The following is an 18551-nucleotide window of genomic DNA, read 5'->3' as shown; positions in this document are numbered from 1 at the left end:
AACACTAAAAGAACCTTAGTCAAAATACTTGTTGGGGAAACATCCCATAAATATTTTTAAAGTCATTATCCAATCTCTCGTGACTTTTAAAAAATGGATTGGGGTCCCAAAATTCAAAAAAAAAAATGGGTTTTGAAAAGTGGAACCAAACAAGCCTTACATGGGTTTGATTTTATCGGTCGGGGTCCGAAAACCCTCGTTCTAGATCGATGAGCCTCTCGATCGAGGTTTGGGATCCTCGATTTAAGTACTAAAGTGCCTCGGTCGAGGAGAATAAACCTTTCAGTCCTGGGCTAGCTCTAAGATAAGTTACTCGATTTTGGGTTCGGCAGCTCTTGGTTCAAAGTTTGGGATTATCGGTCCCAAGGCTAGACCTCTTGGTCTTGGGTGTAGGATTCTCGGTCCAAAGGTTAGACCTCTCGTTCCTGGGTCTCGGGAGTCTCGGTCGCAGACTCAGACCTCTCGGTCCTAAATTTGGAGTTATCGATACCACGGTTAGACCTTTTGGTCCTAGGTCTCGAGATTCTCAGTCTCGGATTCAGACCTCTCGGTTCTAGGGTCGGACTCCTCGGTCCTAGATAAAAATCTTCGGTCGGACCTCTCGGTCATAGGTCTCGGCCATGATCGAAGATGCTCGGTCGAACCTCTCGGTCTCCGGTCAGATCTCTCAGTATTTAAGAACACAAAATGTAGGTTTTGTAATTCTTAATTTTGGGCTCGGATTCCTTGACCTGAGGTTTGGGTAGCTTCACAAAGCTTCCAAAACATGTTGACCATCATCTCAAGGTATCAATCGACTTGGATGATGATCAATTTGTTCAAAATAGTTTGTGATCAAAATTTGGTTTTTTATTATTATTATTTTAAAGTGTAAGAAGCTATCTAATAGATTCCTTATACTGCATATACTTGATTGATACAAAAAAAGAACACTAACTGTTCAATTTGACCAATTTAAGAACTTAAAATTTTCATTTATTTTGAAATTTTTGATTTTATTCAAACATGATTCAAACAATTGCCCAACATGTTTACAATTATGTTGGGAAGTTTTTTGGGCTGTGATTTAACATAATTAATCCAAGAACAGTAAACCCGTTTTTATTTATTTTACGAAATTCAAAATTGGATTTTTGTTTATTAGATTTATTGATCGGTATTATCCTATCCATATAGTTTCTAAATGATCTTATGATCGATTTCCATCCATAAAACACCATGAAAAAGTAAGCATATAAGCTTTTGTAATTTGAAATATTAAAATTTCAAATTCAAACTTTAAATGTGAATTAGAGGATGATTGGAACCTTATCAAGTATTGGAGAACACTTCTTGATCCTTAAGGAAGTTTTAGAGATGCCCAAATCCAAGCTTAAAGGTTTTAAACAGAAAATTTATTCCCTCACTCTGTCACTCCTCTAAATAATAATACATATTATAATTAGAATTTTTTTTTTTTTTTTAATAATAATAGCCAAAAGCTGTTGATTTGTAAATAAATAAAAAGTTGGAAGATCTCCTGAATCAAACGGCCGAGATTTGGTTCTGATTCTCTGTTGGATGATCGACGGCCCTCCACGGCTTACAATCCAGTTGAACGGTGAAATTCCAGATTTGTCCTAGCTTCGGGCGGGATATCCTTGAATGAATGTCTTATAAGTATTAAAAGTAGAAGTTAGGATTTGGGTTATTAGAAAAAGGGTTTCTTGATCAACTGATTGAAGAACGATCGAAGAAATCGCGACGACAGACAGGTAGGTATCTTCAAATTTATAATAGGGTTTCTTGCTTTGTTGTTGAATGATTCAACGATTGATTCTATTCATCGTTCGTTTGCATTGTTTATTCTCTAATAAATAACGTGTAATTGTCTCAGAGTGATGACGAAGGAGACGATGAACAAATGTGATAAAAGAGAGAATAACTTTGGCAAGGGAAAAAAGAAGATCAGATAGAAAGAATTGAGAATAAGAAACAGAAATCGGTGGCTTTCTCAAAGCGGAGAATGAGTCTTTTTAAGAATGCTGATCAATACCACCAAACTAGTGGCTCTAAGATTGCTGCCATTGTCTTCTCACCCGCGGGTAATCTGTACACCACCGACGGTCGCGACGGCACATCTGTTGATGCAATTGTCGACGATTATCTGAGTTTGGCCTGTGGTGGATCGAAGAGAAATGTTGACGATAGCAGCAGCAGCGATGCGGCAAAGCTGACTGGGTGGATATTGGACGAGATGATGGCCAGTAATGGAGATGATCTCGTTGCGATGAAGGCTTTACTCGAGACGATCAAAGAGGAGGTAGACAATCGCATAACATGCTAGCTAGCGATAGCGATTTAAAAGTATATATATATGTATTGTTTAGCGATTTAAATGTGTATATGTATTGTTTAGCGATTTAAATCTGTATATGTATTGTTCATATGGATGGTGATTTCGATTTAGATTAGACATGTTTTGTCCACTTTTTTATTAGTATAGTCTTAACCGTGTTTGTTGGCTCTATAAGAATTGTTTCGATAATCTTATTGTTTATCAACGATTTAGTAATGAAAATCTACTACAGATACAATACGACGTTTCGTTGTGACAAAAAGTATTTTTTGATATAGACTAATTTTATAGAACTAACCAAACCTCCTAATTCTTTTATTTTATTGTGAATCTCTATTGGGATCTCAGTTATTTCCTTATAAAGTAAAGTAATATTTGTAATTATTTTCTTATTCTCATTTTTTTTTTTATTATTTATCTTGCCCTTTTATAATAGATGGCATGTTTTATAAAAACAGAAAAACATGTCATTTATTAGTAAGTAAAGGAAGATTATTAATATTTATTAATTAGTTAATTAATTAATTATTTGGTTAACTAATAAAATTGAAAACTTTTTCTTAAATGAGGCCATTTGCTTCTATTATAATATTATTTTTGATATATATAAAATAATCCATAAGATGTAAGTAAATTTGTTTGTGTTTTTATTTTTATTTTTATGTTTGATAAACATATAAGTTTATTTTGTGTTTTTAATTTACTAAATTATGATTAATTTTTATATTAAAATCTATAAAAATAAAATAAAATATTTTAATATTTAATTTATTAATTAATTGATAAGTTAATAAATTAAAAAGTGAAAATGAGACAGTAAAAAAAAGGAGAAAATCATTTATCTCTTACAAATTGAAAGTTATTTCTTAAAACCCAAGAATTTCTTCTAAATTTATTTTTAAATATTAAATTATTGATATTTATGGATTTTAATTATTAAAATTAAAAATAATTATTTGAACTATAATTAATACAATAGTTTAAGAGACAAATAATTTTATCATGTTCTTAGCTTAATTTTTTTATTAAAATAGTTTTGATTTAAATTTTAGGGACCATGTTAGTTTCACTCGACAATAAATCATGATTGCTAAAAAATTATCAAATTGTGTTATGATACATAACACAATCAAAATCAATAATATTATTATTTAGTATCAAGATACATTATTACCAAGTAGTTATAAAATGATAAAATTCATTATCGTTGCTCAAATGAAAGCCATCATTGTTAACACTCCAATAACATCGGTATTCTTTGTCATCGTTATCGTCATCGTCATCGTAGCAGTACTTTTGAGCTATTTTACTATCGAACACATTGAATGATTTACTTCTACCATTGGAATAAAAATGACAGAAAAATAGTGTACTCCCAACAATATTTATACGAAATTTCCATTTGAATTCTTGGCCCTGCCACAATGTGCGGAGACCGAGGTCATCATCACCTGATTTACATTGAAAATGCAATGGCGTCGAAACATTTTCCAAGTTGTTAATGACATGAACCACGGCAATTGGCAAACCGAGACCGAAATCAATTTTGATGTTGTCGACCCTACCAATACTGATTGTGAAATGACTTTGGGTGATAATTGCTATAATAAAAAATTGTAAACTGAAACGGACGATCATTCTTGATTCCATATCTTATTTGTATGTGAAAGTAATTGTTATATGCAAGAAAATGCATGCCTATTAATACTCACACATCAGGTCTTGTATCTGAAAGTAATTGTTATAAGTTACTATTCCATTTATTAAATTTTGCAGTTGCTTCTTAAATAAAACCGGAAATTTTAAATGCATATAGTTAAATGTTGCCCAATGCTCTATCAAATTTTAGCAATTAAAAAAAAATGATGGTTACAAAATGTTATAATTAGAAATTATTATCTTAATTTATAAGAAAATTTACTAACTTAAAAATAAAGTTGCAATTTTTTTATGAAATTTTCAGCATTGTTTTTTACTACAAACAAATTTCCAGGATATTAATTTGATTTAGTTATTAAGGACATCTCACAAACTTTTGAAGGATGTTTTCAGATGGAATCGAATCCGTAATTTTTTTTTGTCTCTTAAGTTAACTCTTATAATTGAGCTACTTTTTACTAAAAGTTCTTTATTTCTAATCAACATTTTTATAAAATTCCAAATTTATGGTGAAAACCCCAAATTTAAATAATTGAAGATAACTAATTGTGTTATTTTATACTAGCATAGATTTTTTGCGTTGAAATTTATAAATATTAATTAAATATAATAAAATAAAGAGTTAAACAATAAAAAAAAATGAATGTTATTATAAACACTGATTAACATTTATATTAAAGTTTAAAAAGACATTTTAGAATTATAAATAATTAAGATGGATAATTTCAAACAAACTCAAATTAAATGTATAGACAAATTTCTAATTAAATTGATTAAATCAATTTAGAAATGGATAGAATTGAAATTGTTTTTAAACGAAAAAATATTATTAAATTTGTTAATATATAATTAAAATATATTTTAAACTATCATTTTAATTAAATTAAAATAATAATATTTAAAAAAATAAAGATGTTGTTCAAAAGTGAGATTATTTTCAAATAAAGTCACCGTAGGAGAAATTATTAAATAAACATTTAAATATGGTACAATTGCAATCATAAAACATATATGAAAATGACAAATAATAATTTTTTTAACACCAAAAACTAACATTTTGTTACATCTACGATTATCTTCTACCCATACATGGACATTTTGTTCAATCTCGACAAATATCTACCTTCATTTTGAGTATTTTCTTCAACTAATTCGTCATTATCAATCACATTATACCCTCATTTTGTGCATTTGATTCAATTCAAATCATCATTCTCTTAATCCATCAAATTCACCCTCATTCCATCTAAAATCTGACAATTCTTTTAATCTTTCAAATTTACACTCATATATACCATCATTATAATAATTTTAATCTTTATAATACACCCTTTAAAATATGCATCAATTAAGACACAAAATATAATCTCAAGTTTAAAATGTGAACACTTTAATCAATACAAGATCTGTGATTTTTGAATTCAATGTATAATTTTGTGCATATATATATTTTATATATAAACTAGAATATATAATTTTTTAAATAAATTATTTAAAAATTTTAATTAGAGAGTTAAGAATATTTTTAAGTTTTAATATTTAATTATATAGTTTAAAATAATTAATACAAATAGAATTATTGATATATATATATATAATTATTTATTAAAAAAATATAAGATTAAAATTAAAAAAATAATAATATAGTAACGTATCTAATAAATATGAAGAAAAAAAAGTAAAAAAATATTTTAACCTAACAAAAATAAAAGAAAAAAATTAATATAAAAGTGAGACGATAGTTTATGTGTATAAAAAGTTGGTGTACATCAGCTCTCGTGTGATTATACTATTTCTGATCTATAAAGAGTTGTTATACATCACTTCTCGTATGATGTTCGTTTTAGACGATAGTTGTTATACACATAACTGTCGTACAAAGAGTTGACGTGACCCTATTTGATTGGTTGAAAAATAATAACAAATTTTTTATCTCTTCTCTCAATCTTAATAAGATTTTAATCATTTCTCTAGCCGTGATGTAATGACAAGTCATTCTCTCCCAAATTCCTGAGTTATCACCTTGTAAACAAAAATTATATTTAGTTTAACACTATTTCAAAACACAATGATAAACATTCAATATTAGCATAAACATGATTCACATAAATAGATAGACAATTTAGAATCTTTTATTTGAATTATTATTTTTTTTAATATTTTTTAAGCTTTTCAAAAACATTAATAGATTTTTGGACAACCTAGATTCACATAAATACACAGACAAGTGTCTGCTGTATTTCTTCTTCCTTCCGAAATCCCCAAATCAAACACAGGGCGCGCATGCAATTTCTTCGTCTTTCTCCTCCTCCTTATGGAAATTCATCTCATTTTACTCTGGTGAAAGAAACCCAACTGTTGATTCGTTGGAACAAGAATCTCAAACCGGTCCACTACAAATTCTGTTGAAACCATATAATTTTTGTATCTAGTAATGATATTAAAGGAGAGGCTTACTAGCATCTGCCGTCTTCTAATTTGAACCGGGCTTCATTGAACCAAGAAATTGAACGGACGGTTACCAGATGAACATATTCAAGAGCAAGGCGAATATGGAAACACAAGAAATGATCGTAAGAACTTTAATTGAACTCTGTTAATCCATTTCTATAACGTTTGACTTTGTTCCTTTGTAGATTAGACAGTAATTAGATAGATGATAAGATTATGTGCTCTGTTTTGATCATCTAGACCTAGAATTTACCTCGTATGGTTTGATTGAATGGTGGTAGATAATAGTTTATCTGTTGTAGTAGTAGTTTCTTATGCTTAATTTTTAAGGTGGGTGTACAAATTGAAGAAGAAAAGATTGCAGACAAGGATCTCGAGGTATAGAAAACTTGCACACCTGATAATGCTGAACTAAAGAAGATTGTATTGTTATTTTGTTGGTTTTAAAGTATCAGTTATAGATTCAGCAATCGTGATATTTTGATCATTCAGATAATGGATGGGTAATGCTATACCACTGTGAAGAGTATGTTGACTATGCGTAAAAACCCTACTTTTATGTTTGTTTTTCTGTCTGGTGAAATGTTTTCATGTATACATGGAGGAAACAGATTGATGCTAACCCTATATAGTATATTCATATTAGGGTTTTATTTAGAGAACCCTAATTCGTATTACAGATCTACTTTACCTATAATAGGTTATTCCTTATTATTTCACTCTGCTAAAACCCTAGTTCTTGTATTATTGTTCCACCAATATCACGTTTTTAACTATGTTTTTCTTTTGTTTCTGTTTTGCCATAATCAGAAACGAGATCAGCATGCTAAAGATTGTTCAGAAAAGTCTGAGGAGATTTTCGAGAATTCTAGGATATGCTTAAAATGTGGAAATGCTGGGCATTATATGTTTTGTTGCCCAAATGATTATTCTCATGAAGATTTAAAGGTGTTCTTAAATACAGGCCTTTTGTTTTTTATATGATCATATGCTTAGTATAAAATTTGCTAATTATATTGTTTAATCCTTTAGATGTCTTTTCTCTAACCATATTACTTTCTTACTTCTTGTTCCAAACTTCAGGAAATAAAATGCTATATTTGCAAGAGATCTGGTCATCTTTGTTGTGCTGATTTCAATGATCCTGGTCCGAGGGAACTTTCTTGTTACAACTGTGGAGAGTTGGGTCACAGTGGCTCGGTAAGCTTATTTTGTTTATGAGTTCTTATATTGAGCCTAGAGGTCATGGCGGTGGGAGTTCTACTAACCTCCCAGTCACACACACTACACAAAAACTAATCCAATCTATCACAAAAATACAAAATCAAAGCAATCAACTCACATCAAATCAAACAAACAAACAAAAACAAAACACAACCCTTATCAACAAAACAAACCAACATTAAAGCATAACAAAATGAATCACACACTAAACTGCTTAATCTATAAATCACACTGATTCTTTCCCTTCACATCCAATGATACAATGTCCTCCATTATCAGAATCTTCTCCAGAAGGTTTTTCATAGTGTAATTCTAAGCTATGGCAGACTTTGCTATGTGCTACTCCACTTTGATGTCACGGGTCACAACAATGTGAAGGTACATGTATATAATTACCTAATGAATTTTATGAGCCATTGCTCGCTTTTGAAGTATCTTGGTTGTGTATCAGTTCTTTAGCTATTTCTTCACCTCCTATCACTGTAGTGCTATATGAGACATACCTGCCTTGGCTGAGACTTATCTGTTTTATCAGATGTTTTTTTTTATACAATAAGGAACATCTTTTTTTTCTTTTCTATTATTCCACTTGGAAAGGAGGATGTTTTGATGGTTATGGAAAATTATTTATGAATCAGTTGTCTATATTTGTGAAATATTGTGCTACTAATACGATAGTTTCCAAATTGGGGAGTATGACATATGTTCATCATACAAGTTATTATTTTTATAAATTTTCGAGTTAAATGATGATGGTATATGTCCTTGCAGAAATGTAAAAGACCAGTGACAGAAGAATCTATCAGTAATCCTCCATACTATAGTGCAAACAAGGTAATTTCCAGTAAGATTGTAGCTAACGATTGTAGCTATACAAGGTAACGATTTTCAGTGAGACCACTGAGATTCTTTCAGTCTTTTTTTAATATATTAAAAGTTGTATAAATAAGCTAGTTATTATGAATACAATAATTACATGTTCACTAGTACATTAATGACCCGTAAATCCAAAACGATAGGAATCAACTAAATCAATCCTCTACTCCCCAAAAATACACAAAATAAAAAATGAAATCATCAACTCAGGCATGAATATATCAAGAGGTCATGAATCATCGTAACCAACTACCTATTACATCAAGGTTCTTGTAGTGTGATTTTTGTTAAGTTCATTTGATATTCAAATTATTTTTTAGATCATCGTAATATTATAATGTAATTTTTTACTTCATTTGGTATAGAATTTTGACAAACATGAGTTGCTTAGAAATCTTAATTATTGGTTGATCAAATTTAAATTTTGTTCTATTTGAAAACTGTATTAATTTTGAATAATTATGTATTGTCTTGTTTTCAATTTCATCTGCAGGTACAAAGAAGAAATCTTGATAAGCAAATTAAGTATTCGAAGAGAAAGAAACCCGCGCCTTCTGATCTTGTTAAATCTCACAAGAAGGCCAAAACCCAATCAGAAGCTTCCATTCAGAAACTTGATAAGAAAGTTAAACACTCGAAGGGAAAGAAATCTGCCATTTCTTCTAAACTTGTTAATTCTCACAAGAAGGCTTCTGACAGCAATAGATGGAGATCTCCTGCAACACCAATTAATCGTCGAGCTAACTTCAATCCTCACATTCCATCTGCAAACTCTGATTTTAATCGATCAGCCAGATTTGACCCAATCGATGGCAGAAATATGCTTCCATCTGCAAACTTAGATTTTGAGCGTCAATTCTGTTCGCCAAGATTTCACCCAATCGACGGTAGAAATTTGCTTCCATCCGCAAACTTTGATTTTGAGAGACAATTCCATTTGCCAATATTTCACCCAAATGAAGTTAGAAATGTGGTTCCATCTGCGAACTTTGATTTTGAGCGACAATTCCATTCGGCAAGGTTTCACCCAAACCACAATAGAAATGTCGATCCATTTGCAAGCTTTGATTTTGAGCGACAATTTCATTCACCAAGATTTCACCCAAACGACAATAGAAATGGGCTTCCATCTACAGATTTTGATTTTGAGCGACAATTGCATTCACCAAGATTTCACCCAAACGAGGGTAGAAATGGGCTTCCATATACAGATTTTGATTTTGAGCGGCAATTCTATTCGCCAAGATTTCACCCAAACGAGGGTAGAAACGGGTTTCCATCTGCAGATTTGGATTTTGATAGATCAACAACACTTCATCAGCAACAATTTCATTTACCCAGATTTGGAGATCCTATTCATGATTGGGTAAGAGGTAACTATAGTAGATAGCATAAACTTTTGTGTTACTATTAGAAAGAGACAAGGAATTGTGATATGAAAGATATGGCCATCATTTTGAATGTTTTTATTTGTTGTTCCTGATCTTTTTATTTCACCTATTTTATGTATTATCAGATTAATTGGAGGTTTTTTGGTTTATAGATTAAATTAAATTTTATTAAAATAATGTATATTGTCTACTTTTTAGTGTTGAAATTTGTATTTATATAGTTGCTACAATATATTTTCAACATTCATTGAACTATACATGCTTATCAATAATATCATTCACTCATTCTAATTTGTGAAAAGAGTTGTATATTTTAAAATATTTTACTTGGAGATTCAAGACAAGGACATATTTTAAAAATAAATTTAAGTTTTTGGATCATCAAGTTCTATATTGAGGCTATTAAAAATATTTAAATTGAGACTATTATTGAGGCTAATTGAGATTTTTTACTTCTTTTAAACTTCATGTACTATTTATTTAATTTTACAGTTATACAAAACGATGTGACGTTTATGAATATCAGATCAATATTACTAATTTAGTTACCGAATTTAGAATTTTTACTATCAAATCTTTAAAATTAGTAATCAAAATACTCAAATCACTTAAATTAGTGACATTGAATTTTTTATTTATAAATGTCACGTAAAAAAGTAAGTTAATGATAAAATAGTTAAAAACAAAACTTATTTTATATAATTTTAATAATAAGAATTCTCAAATTATAAGGTAAAAAAAAAAAAAGTTCGAAATCACAATTGACCTCAAATAAAATGTCCCGCATCATTTATATAATTTATATAAGATATTTTATCAATTTAGAAAAAAAAACATAAATCTCTTCTTCCATTTTCGAGAAGAGTTATTTTAGAGAGAAAACCTCGAATTAAAAATAAAAAATTCAGTACAATCAAACCGAGACAATAACTAATTAGGTGACACTCTAACTTAAAAAAATCAAATTACACAATTTATTGTATCTTCCTTTATTTAAATTACATATATAATCTCTGATAAATAAAATAGAATAACCTTCAAAGGGTCTCATTATTTGTACAGGAATATATAGAAGAAAAAAACTGGTAATGAAATTTTCAGCATCTGGAAATCAGACTTTCTAAGTAGCATTCTACATTGTCTAGTCCACATAGTTCCTTAACAACTGGCATCGAAGCAGGAACTGGTAACTGGAAAAACGCGGAATCTGATTCATTCGATGTTCTTCCCCTCCAAGAAGATAACTGTTTTCTAGCTTCTTTAATGGCTGCCCTTGTTGCACAATGAACTGATGCTGCTAGAAGCAAAGGTGGCTCTCCAGAAGCTGCAAAGTAACACGTATATAAATCTATTTGAAAAGAATGTTTTTTCATTAGCTCGATCTTCATGGATATTATTATTGGTTACTTTCCAAATAAGTTCATTCGGAAATCCCATGGATGAAGATAAAAAATGTCGTAACTTTTATGGGTGTTCACCAGCAAATTTTTTGGATCAATGAAAACTTTTTTATGGTTAGTAGTCAGAAATGAGGTGTTCAAATGCAAGGGGTTTCACAATGGATAGGAAATTTGTTTGTTCGAGTAATTAGGAGAAACAATAGATCCTAAGAAACCAAAATCTATGGTTCGGTTTGATTCCCACTAAGAACACCTTAAGTTGAAACGGGGACAATGAATGCTAACTTCTTAAAACTAAAAGAGAAAAGAAAAAAAAACATTTGTTACTCTTACTTGAGATGTATGAGATTTTAACCCTTTTTCCAAGAAATTGTTTTGAACAGTTTTCGATCTAATTGAATCAGAAAAAGGAAAATACCTTTAGAAGAGAGAACACGATTTTTATGATGATTGCTGTTTAGGATCTCAACATTGAACCGTTTTGGAATGGTGTCGATGGTTGGGATCTTATAAGTCCAGGTACTGTCCGTGACAACCAAACCATCTGAATTCGTTAAATATTCTTCGAGCATGAAGAAACCAATTCCTTGTACAAACGCGCCCTCAATCTAAAAAGGAAAACTCTTAAGATTTAGTTTCTCATAATCAATATTAAAAAAAACACTCTTTTGGGTTTCAGAAGTATGTGATACCTGTCCCAAATCAACGGCTGGATTTAAGCTTTGTCCGCAGTCATAAATGATATCAGATTGAAGAATTCTTGTTCCTCCTGTCAACAGGTTTACTTCCACCTGCAATGCCAAAATCAGCACTATCTCTGAATCACCTGCTTATTTTCAAATAATTCCTTTCGATTTAAGTTATAAAATAAATCCGGTTATTTGGAGTTATTTGAGTAAATATATAATTAATAAAAGAAGAAACAAATAACATACCTCGCTCACAGCAGCACCATAATTCAAGTAGTGGTTAGTCCCAATAACAGGCACATAGAAAGAACTTGCTGTAAAGTTCACAGATTGAAGATGTCCCTGTTTGTATAATGTATAAATATGAATAAATCAACAAAAGACATTAAATACTTGTAATAAAATTCAATAAACAATTGCAACAGCCGACATGACCATCAATTTAATCAAGGTGTTTTCAATCTGGAGATCTCACGGTGTTTTCAATAACCCCTTAGTCCAAGACTCTTGCTTTATAGATAGATTTTTCTTCTGTTCACAAAATGTTTCATTTTTGTGAAAAATCATTTGTGTTTTCAATTTTTTTTGCAAAACATTATAAATGCAACCCCACATGCCAATGGTAAGAGTTGCCTTAAGAGACCAAATGATTACGGGTAATTAAAAAAAAACATTATAAATGCACTTTGGGATCTTTTTTAATGAAATAACAGTAATAAATCAGTTAATGTCCTTTCAAAGAGAATAGAGGTTCAACCCCTTAGTCCAAGACTTTTGTCATCTCAACTACCTACCGAGTGGGTTAGAATGTTGAAATTTTAACTACCCCTCTTCAATCAAGGTGGTTTCAACAAGAATCGAGCTAAGACTCTAGTCATTTAAGCTATCGGGTGGGTAAGACAGTTGAAATCCTAACTACCCACCGACATTACCCTTGCTTCAATCAAGGTGCTTTCAATGAGACTTCCGTCATATCTATAGATAGGGGATATTTTATTTGAAGTATTTTAATTTTGAAGTTTATATTATGGGGTTCTTTGTTCTTATTCTCCACTCTAAAAAACCCAATGAGTTCAAACTTGAGACCTCAGGCTTGGTAAACCTCTTAGTTGGGTTAGACAGTTATAATCCTAACTACCTATATTAAGCCAAAAAAAAATCTCCTTAACATGGAAGCTATGGTGGAAAGAGCATACCGTAGTAATCAGTGTCTCCCATTTCACAGATCCCGATTGTTCACTTAAACTTTTCTTAATCGGCATCAATCTTTCAACCAAAATATCACAACAAAGTCTCACAGCTTCACAGCTCGACTCCGATGTAGTACTCCCAGCTGTAAAACCGCCTTGTACAAGACTGAGAGTGTCGGCTTGCACGACTCGTACTTTATCCAACAAATTATCCTCACCATCCGCATTGCATAAGTTTGAACTAAGGGCAAATGCGGTCATTTGCTTTACTTTTGTCCAAAGCCCTTGACCGAGCTCAATCCCTCCAACTTCCACAACGATAGAACCATCGCTGAGGATACTCACTTTCCCCGGGGTTGCTCTCACAAACACCTCATGGATGATAGGTACAAGAGAGATAGCCCGTTTCCTCCACTTATTATTCCCATTGAATTCCTTTATCTTTTCGATCCTTTCATCTAGGTGCGAAGTAACTGCCAACTTATCGTATATCGAAGGCAAAGTGTATTCATGGGACTCGCCTGCACTAACCCCATAGAATATATTAAGACTATCAAAAGTGTGCATGTTTTTCTTCCTCACGATATCAGCTTCAATGGAGAGAGCATATGCCACATGTTCTATCACAGCTTCCGCAATAAATGATCCTTGGACCTCCCCCGGGGCCCGCATAGCTGACTTGGACGAAAGATTTGTTTTGCAAACCTTCATATCAAATGATAAAGCGCCCCAATTATACTTTCTAAGTGGACCCATAATGTTGTGTGGCATAATGGGGCTGATATCTTGAGTGAATCCTGCATTAATTAATATGTCAAGATGAAGGGCTGTGATCTTCCCATCGGATTTGAATCCAACACTATATGTAATCTTCATAGGATGTCTCCCTCCTACCATTATTGTGTCGGTTTTTCGATTGACATATATTCGTACAGGGCGCTGTAATTTGTATGCAGCAAGTGCACATGCTGTAGCAACCTAAAAAATAAGTAAATACTTTTGAAATAAGTTGAATTTCATAAAAAAAGAGTCAAAGCAAAGCAATGTAAAGAAAAATCTTGTGTTCCATAAGATCCATCGGATGATAATATGAACAGTGTACCGATTATTATCTAGATGAATCTCCCAAAATGAACAATGCAAAAGGGATAATTCATCTAAGGTTGAGAAGGCTTCATAACAAATGCGAAAACGTTTTTGACAAATGGGCAGTGCATTATCAAATGAGACATCGTTTCCTCACAAGAAATGCACAGGACAACAACTACTAGGGGAATTACATAATTGATTCTTAATCATATCGCGAGAAATATATCACCATGTAAAAACACTCCACCGAAAAAAAAAGATCTTGGATAGAGTTTTTTTCAATCCCTAGACCATGAAAAGGAAAGACGCCTACTTATTATTCTTTGTGATGACCAGGGAATCGGACATTGAGACTGGAGGTGGTAAACCATTTTGTCCAAGCAACTTGCAATTTGAGTTACCCGTGATGGGTACAGACACACATTGTCATACACATCATGTCAAATAAAATCACTAATGTCAAATAAACTCTATGAATTGATAATACATGCAAGCATTGAAATGACCGCATATACTTTTGCTCTAATGGGTTTCTCTCTCAAATGATTCAAAGAACCAAATAAAAGATACTTGAAAAAGTTTTAATACATTTTAAATCTAAATTAGTAATTCATAATACTCACAGGCATAGCTCTTATAGCCTTGCCACCAAAGCCGCCTCCAACTCTTCTTGTTATCACACGGATATTATTGTCAGGAACACCCAGGCAACTTGCAACGACAGAATGTAAATACTCGGGACATTGAATTGAACTGTAGATGACCATGCAGTTGTCTTCATCTGGGATAGCGAGTGCACATTGTGATTCCATGTAGAAATAGTATTGAGACCCGAGTCTAATCTGGATGATGAAAGTTGAACGAGCAAGCAAAATAGAGAATGAAGTGAAAAGTTGAAACATTAAAAAAAACAGAACACACAATTTGAATGTACCTCAGCAGAGATAATTTTATGATCAGCTTCATCCATTCCTCTAGAGAAGTCACCAATCTGCTTTGGATAGATAATTGGAGGGACTTCAAAAAAGCTAGACCTCTGAACTGCATCTTCGACTGTTAGAATTGGAGGTTCAAGATTCTCAAAGTCATAATCAACTATTGCACTGCTGGCTGCCATATCAGCATGCTTCTGTGTGTCTGCCACCTATATATAGAGTTCATAGCTCAAGTAAATGGAAAGAATAGTATGATCTGTTGAAGAACCATAATTGATTTCCAATTCATTGTGTTCTCAATATGGATCATGGATGGGACATAATTGTTAAGATAATACAGAACGCCACTTTAAAACTGCCACATCAACTTTGACTGCTGAGGCAGCCTAGTCAGCCTCCTATTTTACATGATTTTGGTCTTCATATATATATGTTAATAAAATTGTACACAATTTTCAAATTACCAAAAGCAGTAATATTCAATGGAAAAATTACTGTTCTTCATTCATAATTGTTTCTTCTTAAATGGACCTCAATTAGAAGAAAAAAAATATAATGAAAAAATGGAAATACCACAAGTGCAAGAGGTTGCCCAGCAGCCATAGTGAGTTCATCTGCAAATAAAGGCTCCGGACCAAACATAGTCTTCGCTCCTACATTCGCCCCACTTTTTGGTATATCGTGGAAGGAAATAACATCCACCGGTAGTAACTCGGGGTTAGTTTTGACACACTTTACTCGTGCCAAAGGCTTTGTGCTATAAATAAATGCAGCATGAAGGCATCTTGGTGGGGAAGGAATGTCATCAACGAAGACAGCTTCACCTACATAATTGACCAAGAATCATTGATAATGTTAAAGCTTTGTAGTGATTGAAAAATTCATTACTGGGAATGATGAAACTTGTGCCATATGATGTTTAGTTAAACCGAGCAATGAACTTTTCCTACACGTTGTGCTTAAATGATATTTTCTTAACATGTAAGCAGGCAAATACTTATATGGATTATCTCTGTCAGGCCTAGGTCATTCTTAGTCTTGTCTACAATTCTTTACAAATCCTATTTCACTAGGCTGGTAGGTAACAGTTTTGAATTAATTCAGTCAGATTATATATATAATATATAAATGGATTATCTCTGTCAGGCCTAGATCATTCTTAGTCTCATCTACAATTCTTTACAAATCCTAGATCTTTAGGCAAGTAACAGTTTTGAAAGAAGTCAGTCAAATTAAAAGTATAATCAGTAATTTTGTGCTGTCATATTGAGATACTACTACTAATAACACTACTTTATAAATTTATACCAACTAGCATGCTAAAACTGATATTGAATTGACATAGAAGAACATATCAAAAAACGAACCAGAAGCTTGGATGGTAGCTCCAGTTTTTTCTATAGGCTTCCCTACAGGATAGTATTTCTGATTTGATTCAACCATCTGGCTTCCAGATAAAAGCAATCCTGGATCTTCATTACGGTCGAATGTCTTCTCCAAAGAATCTTCCACTAATCCATCACGAGCATTAATTAATGGATGAAGGAACTCAAAAAGAAAACTAACAGCAAGGCTACACCTATAAGCAGCATGTGTTGTGTCAACTTCAGGAATAATACTGCCTCTCAGCAATGTAATAGCTTCCAATAGATCCTCTAATCTTAAAGACTTCTTCCCAACTAAAAATTCCTCAATTTTTCTCGCCCTTATTGCATGTTTGACCCCATAAGCCCCAAAAGCCAAGCGAATATTGTTAATAATCACTCCATTAGTAGTTTCACAATGAGAGACTTCAGCTAGGAATGCAGCATTGAGATATGGCAATGCATTGCCCAATGGCCGTGGTGATGCGCGATAGGTTTCAAAAAATACTTTGTTTCCAATTTTATTAGACTGGTTATGCGGGATTTGAATACTCAAAAGCACACTTCCAAAGTTTAATGGAGGCCATTCCAGGAATTCTTCCAACAAAACTGTCTCCAATTTTGAATCAATTTGCAGTTTCACTGTTGATCCGACAGCGAGAAGTATGGTGACGATATCAGAAGGAAAATGTTTCCTTTGCGCCATTACCAAATTCCCACCAATACTAGCCGAGTTTCGGACAAACCCAGAAGCAATTTTCTCCATGTGGTTAGCGATCTTTAGAAACACCGAACCACCTTCTCCCATTGCTTCGTTTTCCTTCTTAAGAGCTGAAATAGCTTCAGAGATTGTTATAGCAGCTCCAATTTCAATCCCATTCTGATCCATTCTGATTACAGAAAGCTCGGGTATATACCTCAGATCAATATACTTGTGAAATGGGACAATTTCCTTGTAATAACCCATTCCTGTATTCCCCACAACTAACTTCACTCTTTCAGAGTCTTCTGCCAAGATGGATTTCAATGTTACCTGAAGTTCCAACAAACTAGTCGGTGTATACCAGGATTGTCTCTTTAAAACCCCCAATTCATTCTTCAAGAACTGAGGGAAGACGTTAATCTGATTATCTCTGTCATAAAATGGTAGTTTATCAGCTTTCAGATGACTACTATCTCCCTTTTTCCAAAAGGAATTAAGACCTAAATCTTCCATATCAACATCAGAAGCAAATGATTTACAAGCATCAGCTATAGGTCTATAACCAGTACAACGACATAGATTACCAGATATAGCCAATTCCGCTTCCGAAACTGTAAGCTTAGAAGGCATCTTTTCCGCATTGACAATAGCAGAGAAAAGTGACATACACATACCTGGCGTACAAAATCCACATTGAGAAGCATGAAATCCTGCAAATCTCTCATGAATAGGATGAAATCCATCTCTACTATTTCCCAATCCTTCACTCGTAGTAATCGAACACTTATCGATACTACAAAGAAGTGTTAAGCATGAACTTACAGTGAAACTCTTCACTTCATCGTTATCAGAATCATATCTCGATAATAGAACAACACATGCACCACAACCACCTGTATATGTGTAAACAACAGAATTAAGAAAAGAGACGATCTAATTCTCAAACAATCATCGGCTAACCTTCACCGCAACTGAGCTTGACACTCTTGAAACGAGTGTGAGAACGCAAATACTCAAGCAAGGTAATTGAAGGATCAAAATTGGAAACCTCGAATCTCTCTCCATTGATAGCGAAAACCAGAGCTTCTTCTTCCATTGTAGTCGATTGATGAAGCTTTTCTTCAGCCATGGCTATATATTCGGGCCATATATTCTGTAATGAAGACTTTTCAAATAATGTCTTATTATGATATGATGATGTTGACTCAATAAATAAATAAATTCTTAATGATTATCATAATC

The 18551-nt window shown here is 32.4% G+C and overlaps 2 protein-coding genes across 3 annotated transcripts; one reads left to right on the top strand and one right to left on the bottom strand.

Annotated features, from left to right (window-relative positions):
* The first annotated feature begins 6227 nt into the window (after positions 1-6227).
* On the top strand, positions 6228-10029 carry LOC124936377. 2 transcript variants are annotated; one of them, XM_047476872.1, is made up of 6 exons: positions 6228-6570; positions 6779-6826; positions 7259-7396; positions 7532-7648; positions 8444-8506; positions 9042-10029. In XM_047476872.1, the coding sequence occupies exons 1-6, from the start codon at positions 6523-6525 to the stop codon at positions 9936-9938; spliced, it is 1311 nt and encodes a 436-aa protein (XP_047332828.1). In that variant the 5' UTR covers positions 6228-6522; the 3' UTR covers positions 9939-10029. The 2 variants fall into 2 exon arrangements, with proteins under 2 accessions (XP_047332828.1, XP_047332829.1); XM_047476873.1 differs by lacking the exon at positions 6779-6826.
* Positions 10030-10873: 844 nt separating this feature from the next.
* LOC124933785 (abscisic-aldehyde oxidase-like) lies at positions 10874-18429 on the bottom strand. Its single transcript, XM_047474229.1, has 10 exons — positions 18270-18429; positions 16610-18202; positions 15816-16066; positions 15242-15451; positions 14931-15149; positions 13225-14196; positions 12275-12370; positions 12032-12130; positions 11758-11947; positions 10874-11263 (listed from the first exon to the last, which is right to left on the bottom strand). The coding sequence occupies exons 1-10, from the start codon at positions 18403-18405 to the stop codon at positions 11037-11039; spliced, it is 3993 nt and encodes a 1330-aa protein (XP_047330185.1). The 5' UTR covers positions 18406-18429; the 3' UTR covers positions 10874-11036.
* Between the last annotated feature and the right edge of the window lie 122 nt (positions 18430-18551).

Source organism: Impatiens glandulifera, chromosome 4 (genome assembly GCF_907164915.1).
Source record: "Impatiens glandulifera chromosome 4, dImpGla2.1, whole genome shotgun sequence".
Classification (NCBI taxonomy): Eukaryota; Viridiplantae; Streptophyta; class Magnoliopsida; order Ericales; family Balsaminaceae; genus Impatiens; species Impatiens glandulifera.
This window is presented reverse-complemented; position numbering and strand designations above follow the sequence as displayed.

Excerpts from the sequence above, each read along its gene's own strand:
- LOC124936377 (XM_047476872.1), top strand. The coding sequence starts at position 6,523 with ATGAACATATTCAAGAGCAAGGCGAATATGGAAACACAAGAAATGATC. Across the intron at positions 7,397-7,531 it reads ATTCTCATGAAGATTTAAAG|GAAATAAAATGCTATATTTG; the intron begins GTGTTCTTAAAT and ends TCCAAACTTCAG. Across the intron at positions 7,649-8,443 it reads AGTTGGGTCACAGTGGCTCG|AAATGTAAAAGACCAGTGAC; the intron begins GTAAGCTTATTT and ends ATGTCCTTGCAG.
- LOC124933785 (XM_047474229.1), bottom strand. The coding sequence starts at position 18,405 with ATGGAAGAAGAAGCTCTGGTTTTCGCTATCAATGGAGAGAGATTCGAG. Across the intron at positions 18,203-18,269 it reads CAAGCTCAGTTGCGGTGAAG|GTGGTTGTGGTGCATGTGTT; the intron begins GTTAGCCGATGA and ends ACACATATACAG. Across the intron at positions 12,371-13,224 it reads GGGAGACACTGATTACTACG|GGACATCTTCAATCTGTGAA; the intron begins GTATGCTCTTTC and ends TTATACAAACAG.